We start from the raw sequence: 15579 nt of genomic DNA, 5'->3' as shown, positions 1-15579 counted from the left end.
ACGTGTTACACAAAAAAATTACAATAATTCTCAAAAGTTTAAGATTTACACAGTACGGTGTATGTTTTATACACCTATTAAAGTATGCATTTTACGATAACTGAAATTTCAAATTGTTAATGAAAATACATCCTAGCTTGTGATGGTTATTAATACAATCTAGTAATGTTAAAATGGTGTTATATATGTCTAACACAATTTAGGTGAACCTAGCAATAATCAAACCTCGGATGGAACCAACAAAGGCAAATAGGATAACCACCAAGCAAACATAGGTATATATACGAAGAACAATCTTCTTGGTTGTCCAAGATTCAATCTTTTTCTGCTTTAGATACATCTCCACTGGGAAGTACACAACTATAGGCCAGAAGTTGATTGCTCCTGCAACTCCAACAACCTGGTTAAAGTAAGGGAAAAGTATGGCAATCCCAGTGATTACAGCAACATAGCTAGTTCGAAAGATCACTCTCAGGAAGCTCAATCTGAGAGCTGGTAAATGCTTATTGAGTTTCAGATTATAATCCACCTGAAAAAACTGATTCTGTGGAAGTTTCTTGCGAAGCCATTTCTCTGTAATTGCATATAATGGCTGGCTGAACACCTGAGGAAAAGAACATTCCAATCAAACCTTAAAAAAATGGTTAATATAGTACTGACCAGGTAGCTGCAGAATTTAGTACCTGGTATCCTCCAACAAGATGAACAGCAACGCACGCATTAGCAAAGTCGACGAGCCAATATGGATCATAAAAACCAAATCCCGTCAAGAGGTTCCCGGGAGTTTTAGTGCCAAAGGCTGCATAACCCAATCCTCCACAGCATAGGTAGAAAAACGTCGTAGTGCAGACTGCCATTATTGAGGCCTTCTTCATGGTGGCCTTCTCTGTAGGTCCCTTCAATGTATCCTTCATATTTTGCAGTTTAATTTGTCACATCTGACCAAATTAAATTGTTTAAAGGGAATTTGTTTCGAGCACAAAATTAAAGCAAAATTGTTGCACCTGTATCTCTAAAAAAATAACGGAGAATGGGAAGGCGAATGCAATGTTTCCGAGTGCCTCTGCAACAGACCATACTTTTTTACCAGCATTACGAGAAGGCCAACCTCCAATCCCACCCTTTATTTCACCATTATCTGCAGATTTCAGTTAAGAAAGTGCATTCTTCTTAAACAGATGGCATTTTCTGCACTTTTTAAAACTAGTCAATTAAGAAGAGTTTTAACCTACCTATTACTTTTGCTAAGCTAAGTCCTGATCCAATAAACGAATATGCGAAAGACATGAGTGCAGCCACTATGGAGAGCCATTCTGTATGTCGGAAATCAGGAATTTGAGACACTAGAGCTTGAACCAATCCAAATATTATCATATATTTAGTATTCGAGTATCGACATTCAGCCTCGTGCCCATCATTATGATAGCAGTTTGATTTCTGAATTGCTCTGAAATCAAGGAGTTCAGTATCCAGTGGCCTCAGAAGTGTCGTAAAGGAAAAGCGTATATATTACTTTTGACATACCTACCTGATGCTAATAGCAGAGGTGATTGTGTACACAATTCCAAGCTTGATGAAATTTATCCGAACAATGATGCCACAAAACCACGCGTTTCTATTTCCTGCCCGACATAGGGAAATTAAAGCTTATATATATATATAGTATGGAGTAATAACTTGAACAGAAGTGCCCATAGTTTCGTTTTTACCTAAAATTGACTGGACAGCATCAAGGTAAGAGCCATGCCTGTTGGTGATCATCCCGTGTTGATCGATGAGTTCATAACAGTTGCAGAGAAGAAATGCACTGGTAAGGGTTACAGAAGCAAAACACAGCATAGTTATTGGGCCAGCAATCCACCCTAGTTGAGCTATACTCCATGCTAATGACAAAACTCCTGACCCTATAACTGCAGTGATAATATGTGCCAATGCAGTCCATTCATTTCCTGATTTTTCATGGGGAGAAGAAGGCATATTATTTCCCAGAATTAAACTTCTCCTAAAAGGATGAAATGAGGACTCAACACTTCAATAGTCTATTATTCTGGTATGAAAATGTGACAAAACATCTGTGGTCCATTTCAGCACTTTAGACTTTCTAATATGAACCATCTGTCAAATTACCTTTTGTAATAATCATGCATAGGCCTACATCATAAGAAAATTGCAAGTAAATGAAAACAACTTATACTAAACATATTAATATGATAATTCAGCACAGGCATCATCACAGAAATGGGATCAGTTATCTTCCCTAAATTGTCCATCCATGAGATTTCTTTCTAAAAATGATGATTAGCCTTGTGGGTATGAGTGTATGACCCTTCACTTATGTTGGCCGGGTTGAGCTCAACTGTCTTATCGTGTTAGATGAGATTGTCTAGCAAGATGGCTCGGATAATATGATTTGGCTCGACCACACAAAAGTGGTACTCACTCAAACTCAAAGCCTATGAGCAATAGTTCAACCTCGATGAAGGATTTTGCATCCTAATGTGACTCAAGGTTGTCACATCAGATTTCGGGTAATAACTTTAGATATTGTAAGATAACCTTGGTAATGTGACGTGATTTCCCATCTTTGCCCTTCAAAACACACGCAAATAGCGTGAAGTAATGCTTCATAGGTAATCAAACATTTCATGAACCAAACATCCCTATCCCTAACATGTTTTCCAGCCTCATAAACTGAGATAGGACACCACTAAAAGGAAAAGATAAGAGAGCTATTAAAAAGCAAAGATTCTTGGGTCTGTGAGCTCAATTATTTTGCAAGTGTTAGTCAGTGTCAAAACACTAGCTAGTGGGTTGCTGGGGAGAAAAGATCAGTTCTTTACTGACACCCACTTAGGCTCAAGAAAAAGACTCTTTCTTCTGAGCCATAACCCAATGAAATTCAAGAAAAACAAAGCTTACCAGTTTTCTTCACAGTTCCAGATTGTGGTGATGGTGCTGAAGGAGGAGTAGAGCATGGCTGCTGAACACAAGGGCACATCTGACTACTACTTAGTATCACCCACCTCGTCTTCTTCTTCTTCCTCATCAACTCCCATGCCCTGTTAGCTTACCAGAAGTTAGTCCATGAATACCAGTATAAACCATTATTGCTGCTTTGCTATTGGCCATTACACATCATATACTTTGAATTGAAGCAATAGTCCACACATTGCAATGAATTAAATAACACGCTTTTTGTCTTTTGTTGATTGGTCATTGTTTAACCACCCAAAATTGTCCTTTGCCCTGACCATTGGAGACAAATTGACATCAGAGTCTTGGTCTGAGTAATGACTAATTAATTAGCACAGCTGGACAAGGACTATCAAAGTAAGAAAAGGAAGATGAAGAAGTTTGAACAGTAAGCTCACATCTTCTCCAGAATCAAGATCTTGACTTGCTTGAAAAAAGACTTCCTTTAACCCAGCAAAATATAAATAAAGATGATGATTAGGAAGAGGAATTAAAGATGAGTTAGGAATGGTGTAAGACAAGCAAACACAGGTTGATAATGTAAAGATAAGATATGGTTGAGGAGAAAATTGTTAGATCAACTAGCAAAAACAAAAACCCTAATGTACCTGTTGGTATATGCAGACAAGAAATACCCAGTAATTAAAGAGGAGATAATATAAAATATCTAACCCAATAGAGATCCAACTTGCCCAGAGACTGGAAATACTTCAATCCAGTGACGTCCTGAAGAGGAACAGGCTGCTTCTGGAATTCTTTACTGCCCTTATTATATGATGATATGATTCTTGCTTAGAAGTGGAGCCCCAGGGTCCACTTGAATTAATTGTGAGAAAGGGGTCTGTTCCTCTTTCATGCTTAGATGATTAGGCTGCCGAAGATGTTGTAATTATTATTTTAGTATTTTAACAAGAATTTCCTTACAAAGGTTTGACACTGGATAGTAATTTTGGTGAACCTAGCAATAATCAAACCTCTGATGGAACCAACAAAGGCAAATAAGATAACCACCAAGCATACATAGGTATATGTAGGAAGAACAATCTTCTTGCTTATCCAATCTTTTTCCGCTTTAGATACATCTCCACAGGGAAGTACACAACTATAGGCCAGAAGTTGATTGCTCCTGCAACTCCCACAACCTGGTTAAAGTAAGGGAACAGTATGGCAATCCCAGTGATTACACCAGCATAGCTACTTCAAAAGATCACTCTCAGGAAGCTCAATCTGAAAGTTGGTAAATGCTTATTGAGTTTCAGATTATAATCCCTAACAAAAAAGTGATTCTGTGGAAGTTTCTTGCGAAGCCATTTCTCTGTAATTGCATACAATGGCTGGCTGAACACCTGAGAAAAAGAACATTCCAATCAAATGTAAAAGATCTGCTACAACAAATGTTATTTCTACCTGTAAATATACTTTTTGAGAATAAGTAGCAGAATTACTATATATAGAGCCAATCAAGTAGCAGAATTTTGCACCTGATATCCTCCACAGAGTTGAACAGCAATGCATACATTAGCAAAGTCGAGAAGCCAATATGGCTCGTAAAAACCAAACCCTGCCAAGAGGTTCTCAGGAGNAAAAAAAAAAAAAAAAAAAGAATCAAGAACCTGACTTCTTGAAGAAGAAGATCCCCTTTAATTAACCCAGCACGCAGACACACAAAAAGGAAGGATGAGTTAAGGATGGCAAAAGATGAGTTAGGAATGATGTAAGACAAGGAAACTCAGGTTGATAGTGTAAAGATATGATATGGTTGAGGAGAAAATTTTAAGATCACTTACACAACCAGCAAAGAAAACATAAAGTGGAAGAGTTCAGATCCATCGATAATCCGCAGAGTAATACAAATTAAACTTCAAAATCACTGTTATGTGTATAACTACAAGTAACAAGTATTAAGAAGAGTTGAAATGCCCAAATAGTGTCCTAGCTGAGCCTGGCAATAATTAAACCTCTGATGGAACCAACAAGGGCAAATAGGATAACCACCAAGCATACATAGGAATACGTACGAAGAAGAATCTTCTTGGTTGTCCAAGATTCAATCCTTTTCTGCTTTAGATACATCTCCACTGGGAAGTACACAACTATAGGCCAGAAGGTTATTGCTCCTGCAACTCCCACAACCTGGTTAAAGTAAGGGAACAGTATGGCAATCCCAGTGATTATAGCAACATAGGTAGTTCGAAAGATCACTCTCAGGAAGCTAAATCTGAAAGCTGGTAAATGCTTATTGAGTTTCAGATTATAATCCCTAACAAAAAAGTGATTCTGTGGAAGTTTCTTGAGAAGCAATTTCTCTGTAATTGCATACAATGGCTGGCTGAACACCTGAGAAAAAGAACATTCCAATCAAATGTAAAAGATCTGCTACAACAAATGTTATTTCTACCTGTAAATATACTTTTTGAGAATAAGTAGCAGAATTACTATATATAGAGCCAATCAAGTAGCAGAATTTTGCACCTGATATCCTCCACAGAGTTGAACAGCAATGCATACATTAGCAAAGTCGAGAAGCCAATATGGCTCGTAAAAACCAAACCCTGCCAAGAGGTTCTCAGGAGTTTCAGTGCCAAAGGCTGCATAACCTAATCCTCCACAGCATAGGTAGAAAAATGTGGAAATGCAGACTGCCATTATTGAGGCCTTCTTCATGGTGGCCTTCTCTGTAGGTTCCTTCAATGTATCCTTCACACGTTTTGAAGTTTTTAATTGAACAGTTTGCAACATTGTCTGTTTGTTAGTCTAATTAAAGAGAATTGTTTTTCCAGCATGAAAGTAAATAAAATTGCTGTACCTGTATCTCTNAAAAAAAAAAAAAAAAAAAGAATCAAGAACCTGACTTCTTGAAGAAGAAGATCCCCTTTAATTAACCCAGCACGCAGACACACAAAAAGGAAGGATGAGTTAAGGATGGCAAAAGATGAGTTAGGAATGATGTAAGACAAGGAAACTCAGGTTGATAGTGTAAAGATATGATATGGTTGAGGAGAAAATTTTAAGATCACTTACACAACCAGCAAAGAAAACATAAAGTGGAAGAGTTCAGATCCATCGATAATCCGCAGAGTAATACAAATTAAACTTCAAAATCACTGTTATGTGTATAACTACAAGTAACAAGTATTAAGAAGAGTTGAAATGCCCAAATAGTGTCCTAGCTGAGCCTGGCAATAATTAAACCTCTGATGGAACCAACAAGGGCAAATAGGATAACCACCAAGCATACATAGGAATACGTACGAAGAAGAATCTTCTTGGTTGTCCAAGATTCAATCCTTTTCTGCTTTAGATACATCTCCACTGGGAAGTACACAACTATAGGCCAGAAGGTTATTGCTCCTGCAACTCCCACAACCTGGTTAAAGTAAGGGAACAGTATGGCAATCCCAGTGATTATAGCAACATAGGTAGTTCGAAAGATCACTCTCAGGAAGCTAAATCTGAAAGCTGGTAAATGCTTATTGAGTTTCAGATTATAATCCCTAACAAAAAAGTGATTCTGTGGAAGTTTCTTGAGAAGCAATTTCTCTGTAATTGCATACAATGGCTGGCTGAACACCTGAGAAAAAGAACATTCCAATCAAATGTAAAAGATCTGCTACAACAAATGTTATTTCTACCTGTAAATATACTTTTTGAGAATAAGTAGCAGAATTACTATATATAGAGCCAATCAAGTAGCAGAATTTTGCACCTGATATCCTCCACAGAGTTGAACAGCAATGCATACATTAGCAAAGTCGAGAAGCCAATATGGCTCGTAAAAACCAAACCCTGCCAAGAGGTTCTCAGGAGTTTCAGTGCCAAAGGCTGCATAACCTAATCCTCCACAGCATAGGTAGAAAAATGTGGAAATGCAGACTGCCATTATTGAGGCCTTCTTCATGGTGGCCTTCTCTGTAGGTTCCTTCAATGTATCCTTCACACGTTTTGAAGTTTTTAATTGAACAGTTTGCAACATTGTCTGTTTGTTAGTCTAATTAAAGAGAATTGTTTTTCCAGCATGAAAGTAAATAAAATTGCTGTACCTGTATCTCTAAAATAATAATAGAGAATGGGAAGGCAAAGGCAATGTTTCCAAGTGCTTGTGCAACAGGCCATACTTTTTTAACAGCATTAGGAGAAGGCCAACCTCCAATGCCACCCTTTATTTCTCCATTATCTGCAAATTTCAGTTTAGAAAGTGGATTCTTAAGACAGTTTTTAAAACTTGCCAAGAAGAAATATGACTACAAATTCTGTGTGCAGATTACCTACCTATTACTTTTTCTAAGCTAAGTCCTGATCCAATCAATGAATATGTTAAAGACATGAATGCAGCTACGACGCAGAGCCACTTTGTACTTCGGAAATCAGGAATTTGAGACAATAGTACTTGAACAACTCCAAATATAATCATATATTTAGTATTTGAGTACTGACATTCAGCCTTGTGCCCTTCATTATGATAGCAGTTTGATTTCCCAATCGCTCTGTAATCAAGGAATACAGTATTGAGTGGCTGCATAAACTCTTAAAGGAAAAAGAAAAGCATCTTACATTTGGTATACCTGATGCTTAAAGCAAAGGTGATTGTATACACAATTCCAAGCTTAATGGAATTGATCGAAACGAAGAAGCGACAAAACCAGGCATTTTTATTTCCTGCTCCACAGGGAAAATTTGTATAGTACAAAGTAATAAATATAATGCCAGACAACTTCCTAAATCTTAAGATTCATTGTACCAGCAAAGATTTAAGCCATGTTTCAGTGGAAGTGCATTACTTTTATATCAAATTCTCTGAGAATTAACTCTTCACAGAACAACAAATTAAAGGCCCCAAATCACAGATTATAATTACAGTTGGACAATACAGGGAGGGAATGAAGAATGAGTGCATAAGTTTTAAGAAGAATGGAGAAGGAAAAGAAGAAGATCGAATGCAAAGGCAAAAAACAGAGAGTTAAAATCGCTGTTAGCAAAAGAGTGAAATTTCTAAACATATCACTAGCCATTATCCAGGTACTCATCTCAGTACAATTCGTTAATTCTTCAAATGTGCAAATCTAAAATAGATAAAATTATATATAACATAGAATCAGCAATTATGCGTTCATGTGGATCAGTGGTGGATTTACCGCAATAGAGCAACCCGTTGACTCATTGAGGGGTTAGAGGAGGAGAGAGAAGGAAAGAGACAAAATTCTGCTGACGGTTCTCTTTCTCTCCACACATCACCTTTTCTCGCAGATTGCAGTACTTTGCCGCCCGCCGTTGCCGTTGGGTCGAGTGATCGACGATGAATTGACGAAGAAGATTTCTCCCTGAATTGGGATGCGAAGTTACGGACGCCATTACTCCGTAGGTTTTGTTTGGATATATCACATTGTAATGGACTGGAATTGCAGTAGAAAATAAGGGAGAACAGAATGCAGAAAAGGAATTCATCTAACCAATGCCCTTAATGGCTTAATTTCTTAAAACGGCCAACAAATCCCAGCTGAAATAACAAGCTGCAACAAACTATTTGAAAGAATAAAACGGCATCGTTTCGGCTTCCGCTGGAACTCTTTCATTTCTGCCGCCTTCTTCACTGTTCCATAGGGATTACATCACTCCGTCCGCCATCCTGGGTAGTTTTGCATCTCTCTCTCTCTCTCTCTCTCACACACACACACACACACACTGTTCCTTAGGGACTACGCCACTCCGTCCGTCCGTCATCCTGAGTAGTTTTCCGACGAACAGGTCGCTCGTCAAAACTTTCCGACTTCAGACGTCAGTCATTCTAATCACAACGTACTTTTCCGATTACCGACGAATCGGAAAAGTGATGTGGGGACAAAACGCGTATTTCTGGTAGTGAATTATAAATATAGGAGCGAGGAGGAGGAAGATCAGAAGAATGACAAGCTAAGGCAGCAATGGTGTTCATCAGGTACAAGGAAGGAAGGAAGGAAACAGAGCTGCAACCGTACCAGTAAGGTTCGGTTCCGGTTCGTCCGATTTCGGAACCGGAAACCGCCGGTTCGAAACCAAACCGTGGTCATGCCTACCCCAGGATTGGCATTCAATATGAAACCACACTGAGAAACAAATTAAAGTGAAGTGCACGTACGCAGTTCAAGATTTCTTACTTACCTAAAATTGACTGGACAGCATCAAGGTAAGAGCCATGGGTGTAGGTGATCTTCCCGTGTTGATCTCTGAGTTCATAACAGTTGCAGAGAAGAAATGCACTGATAAGGGTGACAGATGCAAAACACAGCATAATTATTGGGCCAGCAATCCACCCCAGTTGAGCTATACTCCATGGTAATAACAGAACTCCTGACCCTATCACTGCTGTGATAATATGTGCCAACGCAGTCCATACGTTTCCTGATGGTTTTTCATGGAGATAGATGCATGCGGAAAAAAAAAAAGATTAGCTCTTTGGTTCACGTGCGACGCACACTCTGGTATTCAAGAATATAATAATGAAGACTTACCAGTTTTCTCCATAGTTTCAGCTTGTGAATTGGCTGTGCAGGAGATCAGAACTCAGAATGAAGAAGCCCATGGATCGATCCTTTAATATAAAGGAAGCAAGCTCCAGATACCTACGACAGGGAGAGTAGTACATGTGTGGGTAGTATCTAGAATGTTTGCTTGCGAATTTGTTTTGTAGTGGCGCGTGGATATTACCCGGGGCGTCTGATTGGGCGGCCAATGCATTGCCAGCTTTTTGGACTTCCTCACCAAAAATGGAGTAGGATTATGTAAAATATTCCTTCCTCAACATGGAAAAGTTGAATAATTTTTTTTTAAACCAACAAAAACCATATATATTAATCAATGGAGTTCACACAAATGACATGCAACGTGACAATCTAAATGTTCAATAGATACAGGATTTCGTAAAAGTTGAAAATTAAACACCCAATTTTCAACTTTGACTATGCTACATTGCTACCAAACTAAAACCCGCTATTTTTTTAATTAACTACTAGACAGACGTGGCACTTTATTTATGATAAGCGTGATTGGAATCACACTCAGCAAGAGTCTTACACCAGAAGGCAGCAATTCGTTATTTGGCCAGAAATTTATCAACGGCAAAGATTGCCCTTATTATTATTTTTTTTATTAATTCTTTTTGTATCTTTTTTTGGTTACTGTTATATTTACATATTTTGTTAAATACTTAGACATAAATTATATATTATTACAAATAAATTATATTATTTGAGAGACCTAATGGACACGATAAAAACAAGACTAATATTGGATATAGAGTAAATATCATTTTTTTTAGACAGGAGAGTAAATATAATTTATGAGTGCATAAATTAATTTATTGAGTCCTTATTTATTATGAGTGCATAAATATAAGAAATTCATATTTATATTTTTAATTAGCAGACTTCAAATTCATTTTGATTTAATCCAAATCAAAATTAAACTCAATTAAAATATTGTCTTAATTAAAATGATTGCTCACATGTCAACTTTGCATTCCACTGCTAATTTGTTTTGAGTTAATACCTCATCGATTATAATGATTTTTCTCAATTTCGTCTTAAACAATTTCGGTGCGGCATAATGTAGTCATAGACTTTTATATTTTTGCTTAATGTAATCATCCATTTGTTATTTCATCAAATCAGTGTTAAATAGAGAAAGAATTCAGTAATTTTAATATTGGCCACTCTTTTTATTTATTTTTAATGATTAAATAAATCACATCTATTTTATGAATTGTACGTCCCAGTAATTTCAATAGACCTCTTTTACGGATTACGAATTGTCACAGTAATTTCAATATTTTACTAATTATTGGGATAATTCATAAAAAATGAGTGATTTATTTAATCATTATAAATAAATTAAAGAGACACCAATATTGAAATTACTAAATTGTCCATGTTTTTAACACCAATTTGACGAAATAACAAATGAAAGACTACGTTGAGCAAAAATACAAATGTCAGAGACCTTATTAGATAGCTAAAATCGTTTAAGGACGAAATTAAGAAAAATCAGTATATCTAAGGATATTTTGGGTATTAAGTGGATTTGTTTTATTTTCCTTCGCATCTAAATCCATTACAATCTTTTATACAGTTTGATGTCAGATTAAAATATCATCAGAAATTACAAATTGTATAAAAGATTGTAGTGGATAATTAAACCTCAGATGTAACGAAAAATACTGGAAAGAGAAGAACAGGGTGCCTGAAGAAATGACGACATGATGTGTTGTTTCAAAATGAAAGTGGACCACACCTCAAAAAAATTGGACTGATTATATTATGTATATTATGTACTGATTTTATGGACTTCTTTATGAAAATTTCTTCTACATTAAACAAAAATTAATATTTGATGCATCGTCCACGTATAAACACTACACATTGACAATGAAGAAAAAGATGTTACAACATTAAAATATATCAATATTGATTGAGTTCTTATCTCTAAAATATTTAGAACTTGTATTTTATTACGAAACTCTTCGTCATCAAATGGAATAGTCACCATCATCTTTAGATGATACTAGTGGGAAATGGGAATAGTTTCCATTAATCAAAAGCAATTTTATAAACAAAATTTTTGTAATTTTTTTTTTTTTAAATGTACAAATACATCATTGAACTATTTGGAGGATAGCAATTAAGCTATTGAACTCGAAAAAGCTCCAAATTCATCCATGAACTTGGACAAAAAAAAGAGCAATTAGCATTTTTAACAGGTTCATAACAAATTGTACTGATTGGGATGCCATGGTTATATTTTATTTTATATATTTTTATTATTATCCTACTAAACATTTGGCCCTCCAATAATAATAATATTAATAAGCATTTGACCCTCAAACATAGCTTCTCTATTTTACACTTTTTCTCTTTGTGGTATTTTTTAATCAAGAAAAATACTATCTGCGTGTAATTTCTTAAACTGAAGTTTTTCTTGATTGAAATGTATACAGTGAAAAACTTTCATATTACACGCATAATATAACTACAATTTCAGTTTAAGAAAACATGCAAAATATAATACAAAGTATGTTTGTACACTGACTAGTTATACCAAATATTTTGACAAGTTTTTCACTATATAAACTTCAATCAAGGAAAACTTCAGTTTAAGAAATTACATACAAATAATATTTTTCTAGATTAAAAAAATACCGCAAACAACCGTGAAAGATAGAAAAAGCACAAAATAGAGAAGCTATAGTTGAAGGTCAAATGTTGTGTTTTTTTTTAAGGGTCAAATGCTTATAATAATAATAATAATAATAATAATATAAAATATAAAATATAAAATATACATGGCATCCCGATCAACACAAGCTTGTTGTTAACATGTTAAAAATGTTAATTGCTCTTTTTTTTTTTGAGGTTCATAAATGTATTTGGAGCTTATTCGAGTTCGATGACTTAATTGCTATTACCCAAATAGTTTAATGATTTATTTGTACCTTTCTCCTTTTATTTTTTTTTATTTTTTTTATTTTTTTTGGGTACAAAGCCTTCTGAAAAAAATTTCTTTCAATTATTTATTTTTTAAGCAACAAGTTGACTACTTTCCCCACTCTTCTTATCTGCATTGCGCCATTGCCTCAACCATTGTGATTTCACTGATTTGCAGGTTCACTTAATATTCACATATTTTCGATGTTTATCCGTGATATATCTTTTTAATTCTTGAAATTAAAATTATAATAAAGAATTAAGTCATCAAATTTTATGATTGTGAACTTTAAATTTTGCCCACAAAAAGCGAAGTCTCTCACCCTCGAAAGCCTCATACTTTAGTAGGATTTGTGAAAGTGGTAAATGAGGATAAAATAAAATTTTAAAATGATAAAAAAAATAAACACATATAAAAATTCCTATGGTTTGTTTTAAAGTGCTTTGACTTTCTAATCAAAATTGGACTTTTCAATATTTTATAAATGCTGAAATTAAAATTAGTATTTTATTTATTAAAATTGTAATCGTCCATCTCTATTTTTTTTTTTTTTTTTGTGTGTATGGACTACGGATTGAAGTACTAAAATTAAAATTAAATTACTTGTTAAATTTTTATTTATGATTTAAAAAATTTTAACTTTTGACAAATATTTTTAAAATTCTTTTTTTTACTAATATTGTGACATAATAATGGAATAAACATCCCTTGCGAGTTTTGTTTAATTTTGAATAAACTTTCTCATCACCTTGTGATTAGTATATATTTAATCTAATAATCACTATTTATCAATTTAGTTAATAATGTATGTCGGTATTAGAGCATCCATATTAGTGGATATTTAAACGTCTTTGGAACAATACATGTACACATGGATGAAAGAGAAATGAAGAGAGAGAATAAATGGATTGGTCTGCAAATGAAGGTTATTGGAAGAGTAAATTAGATATCGCAAATCCCAATGGCAACACACCATGTGTGCCGCAACAAGGGCGTCCATCAGGCGCTTGCAGTGCACACGCCTGCAAAGGCACGTATGACGAATTTGTTTGTTTTTTTTTTAATTGAACTTATTTTATTTTTTTTCTTCCTCTCTCATTTTCTTTTTCTTAATTACACTTACAAAAATTTCTCAAAAACCGTAAAAACACCTCACTATTAAGGATGCTCAGATGCTCTTGGTGCTAGCAATAACATGACCCTTTCCATTATTTCCATGTCTTATTATATGACTAGCCAAGATACGCGCGTTGCGCGTAATGCAAGGCCCAACGTAAACTCATTTATGTAAGTTTAACATTAAATGTTTATTTGAACTTATTCATGAAAAAAAAAAGATTGTAATATTGACATTATGACCATAATAGAGTAATAGATTGGGATGAGTAAGTGTAAAATAATATTAATATGCCATAATAGAGTAATAGATTGGGATGAGTAAGTGTAAAATAATATTAATATGTTTCAATTTTATTTTTAATTACTTGCAACATTTACAGACGATATTGTCACATATAATTAGCTTTGCATAAAAGCATGTTCGTTCAAGTATATTGCGTTTGTACAAAAGGAAACTCTCTTTATCATTCCATTTCATCTGGCAGAGTCAATTGGCAGTATGCAAAGGGGAAAACCCAATATATTTTAAAAAACAAAATAAAACACAAATAAAATGACAAATGATGAAACAATTACTACCCAAAAGTATATATTTATTTAAATTTTTTATTTTTACAAAAGAAAATTAAGAACGGGAAAAGCTTTAATTATCAATGAAATCGAGAATACAATAACGATCTTGTGAAACTTAAGGTGGTTCATCTATCACTTCTGATTTGACGCCATGAAGTTTCCATGAATTGTCATATTTAGCAGCGTGTGCAATATCCATCAAATGTTGATATCTTCTTTTCTTTCTTGAAGATTCCCTAATTACTTGAGTCTCTGCACGTAACTCAATGTTTGGGTCCTTTAACATTCGTTCCTTTTCCTTTTGAAGCTCAATAACTTTCTCTTTGTTGACAACATATGTTTTGTCTTTGCTGAGACATTGTAAGTTCTCAAGAAGGTTGTCCATGCTTTGCAATTTCCGGTATGGCCATCGTTTAATTCCCAATTTTGTACACATTCTCTTCAACTTATCTTCACTTACATTGAGCTCCCTTGCTGCTTGGGCTGCGGGTAAGTGGAAGAATTTTGAAATAGTATTTAAACCCCAGTGTTTAGAGGTTCTCTTGTCAAATACAATGATTTCAGTTGAGTTGGATAATTCAGGTACAACTGGAGGCGCCTCAAGTGAAACATCGTTCTGGCCACATAGCATGTCATTCACAAGACCCCAGTCGAAATCTAATTGTTCGGCGGAGCAACAACTTTGTTGAATTTGGTGTAAAGTTTTACCTGTTGGAGATGAAGTTGGATTATTGAAGTGATAATCCAAGGGGTGGTTTTCAGCATGATTAAAAAAAGGACGGTAATCTTGTTCAGGAGAAGAAATAGGAATTTCTTTATCATCCTCATCCTCTAACTTCAAGAGTTTTATTCGAGGCCATCGGGAAATTCCTAATATCCTGCACCTATTCTTTAATGTTGTGACACCAACCTTTAATTGTACCGCTGCTTCACTAATCGGAAGATGGAAATAACTTGAGATCATTTCCTTAGTGATCGTTCTTGAATCACACAAGGTTTTCTTCACCGTAGTGTTTTTTTTTTCCTCGACTGCAACCTCTTCCAAAGGTTTAGGTAAAACAGGTGGAACAACTTGGGCGACCGGCTCAGCGTCAATAACTTGTTCACCTTCAACAGATGGTTCTAGTAGTGTGTACAACTCATTCTCAATCTGCAAAAGAGAAGGTAGATTTAGTTCATTCCAAAAGGAAGTATCTTCAAAGTCAGAACAAGAAAGCGAATGAGAATGAGATGAGGATGAAACATAATTTGCCATTTGATTGGAAATGTTAAAGTATAAAGAAATAAAACAATTAAGGTGAAAGGGAAGGTTAATTGACGGCTGTAAGGAAATGATCAAACATAATTTTCTTATAAGAAAAACCAAGTGCTGCTTTCAAAGGAGCAAAGGACATGTCGGACTGACAAATTAATGGAAACAAAGTTTAATCACACACATTTCAGAATAAATTTTAAAAAAAA

The 15579-nt window shown here is 35.0% G+C and overlaps 3 protein-coding genes and 1 long non-coding RNA gene across 8 annotated transcripts; 1 reads left to right on the top strand and 3 right to left on the bottom strand.

Moving 5' to 3' along the window:
* Positions 1-18: 18 nt before the first annotated feature.
* LOC116020630 (probable amino acid permease 7) lies at positions 19-4196 on the bottom strand. Of its 4 annotated transcripts, XM_031261105.1 has the most exons (11): positions 3646-4196; positions 3372-3416; positions 3144-3246; positions 2920-3059; positions 1710-1949; positions 1529-1622; positions 1233-1447; positions 1005-1138; positions 684-908; positions 530-604; positions 19-400 (listed from the first exon to the last, which is right to left on the bottom strand). In XM_031261105.1, exons 3-11 carry the CDS (start codon positions 3215-3217, stop codon positions 200-202), a joined length of 1398 nt encoding a protein of 465 aa, XP_031116965.1. In that variant the 5' UTR covers positions 3218-3246; positions 3372-3416; positions 3646-4196; the 3' UTR covers positions 19-199. The 4 variants fall into 4 exon arrangements, with proteins under 4 accessions (XP_031116965.1, XP_031116962.1, XP_031116961.1 ...); XM_031261102.1 differs by having other exon boundaries at positions 19-604; positions 3582-4192; XM_031261101.1 differs by having other exon boundaries at positions 19-604; positions 3646-4191.
* A 536-nt stretch (positions 4197-4732) lies between these two features.
* LOC116020567 (probable amino acid permease 7) lies at positions 4733-6014 on the bottom strand. The gene is made up of 4 exons (XM_031261036.1): positions 6000-6014; positions 5780-5785; positions 5446-5670; positions 4733-5310 (listed from the first exon to the last, which is right to left on the bottom strand). The coding sequence occupies exons 1-4, from the start codon at positions 6012-6014 to the stop codon at positions 4906-4908; spliced, it is 651 nt and encodes a 216-aa protein (XP_031116896.1). The 3' UTR covers positions 4733-4905.
* On the bottom strand, positions 5967-8376 carry LOC116020633 (probable amino acid permease 7). Of its 2 annotated transcripts, XM_031261109.1 has the most exons (6): positions 8106-8376; positions 7536-7629; positions 7243-7457; positions 7014-7147; positions 6680-6904; positions 5967-6544 (listed from the first exon to the last, which is right to left on the bottom strand). In XM_031261109.1, the coding sequence occupies exons 3-6, from the start codon at positions 7382-7384 to the stop codon at positions 6140-6142; spliced, it is 906 nt and encodes a 301-aa protein (XP_031116969.1). In that variant the 5' UTR covers positions 7385-7457; positions 7536-7629; positions 8106-8376; the 3' UTR covers positions 5967-6139. The 2 variants fall into 2 exon arrangements, with proteins under 2 accessions (XP_031116969.1, XP_031116968.1); XM_031261108.1 differs by having other exon boundaries at positions 7536-8376.
* A 6110-nt stretch (positions 8377-14486) lies between these two features.
* Positions 14487-15107, top strand: LOC116020640. The gene is made up of 2 exons (XR_004098818.1): positions 14487-14607; positions 14701-15107. It is a non-coding gene; the product is annotated as an uncharacterized LOC116020640 (long non-coding RNA).
* The last annotated feature ends 472 nt before the right edge of the window (positions 15108-15579 follow it).

This window comes from Ipomoea triloba, chromosome 5, assembly GCF_003576645.1.
Source record: "Ipomoea triloba cultivar NCNSP0323 chromosome 5, ASM357664v1".
In the NCBI taxonomy this organism is placed as follows: Eukaryota; Viridiplantae; Streptophyta; class Magnoliopsida; order Solanales; family Convolvulaceae; genus Ipomoea; species Ipomoea triloba.
The sequence above is the reverse complement of the archived record's forward strand: the minus strand, read 5'-3'. Positions and strand labels throughout refer to the sequence as shown.

Bases quoted from the DNA above. Each gene is read 5' to 3' on its own strand.
- LOC116020630 (XM_031261102.1), bottom strand. From the start codon at position 3,217: ATGACCAATCAACAAAAGACAAAAAGCGTGTTATTTAATTCATTGCAA. The intron at 1,950-2,919 runs GTAAGCTTTGTT...ATGAAAAATCAG, and splicing joins TGGAACTGTGAAGAAAACTG to GAAATGAATGGACTGCATTG. The intron at 1,623-1,709 runs GTAAAAACGAAA...TATGTCGGGCAG, and splicing joins TGCTGTCCAGTCAATTTTAG to GAAATAGAAACGCGTGGTTT.
- LOC116020567 (XM_031261036.1), bottom strand. The intron at 5,311-5,445 runs GTGCAAAATTCT...TCTTTTTCTCAG, and splicing joins AACTCTGTGGAGGATATCAG to GTGTTCAGCCAGCCATTGTA.
- LOC116020633 (XM_031261108.1), bottom strand. From the start codon at position 7,384: ATGATTATATTTGGAGTTGTTCAAGTACTATTGTCTCAAATTCCTGAT. The intron at 7,148-7,242 runs GTAGGTAATCTG...TGAAATTTGCAG, and splicing joins TAGCTTAGAAAAAGTAATAG to ATAATGGAGAAATAAAGGGT. The intron at 6,905-7,013 runs GTACAGCAATTT...AAACGTGTGAAG, and splicing joins TTATTATTTTAGAGATACAG to GATACATTGAAGGAACCTAC.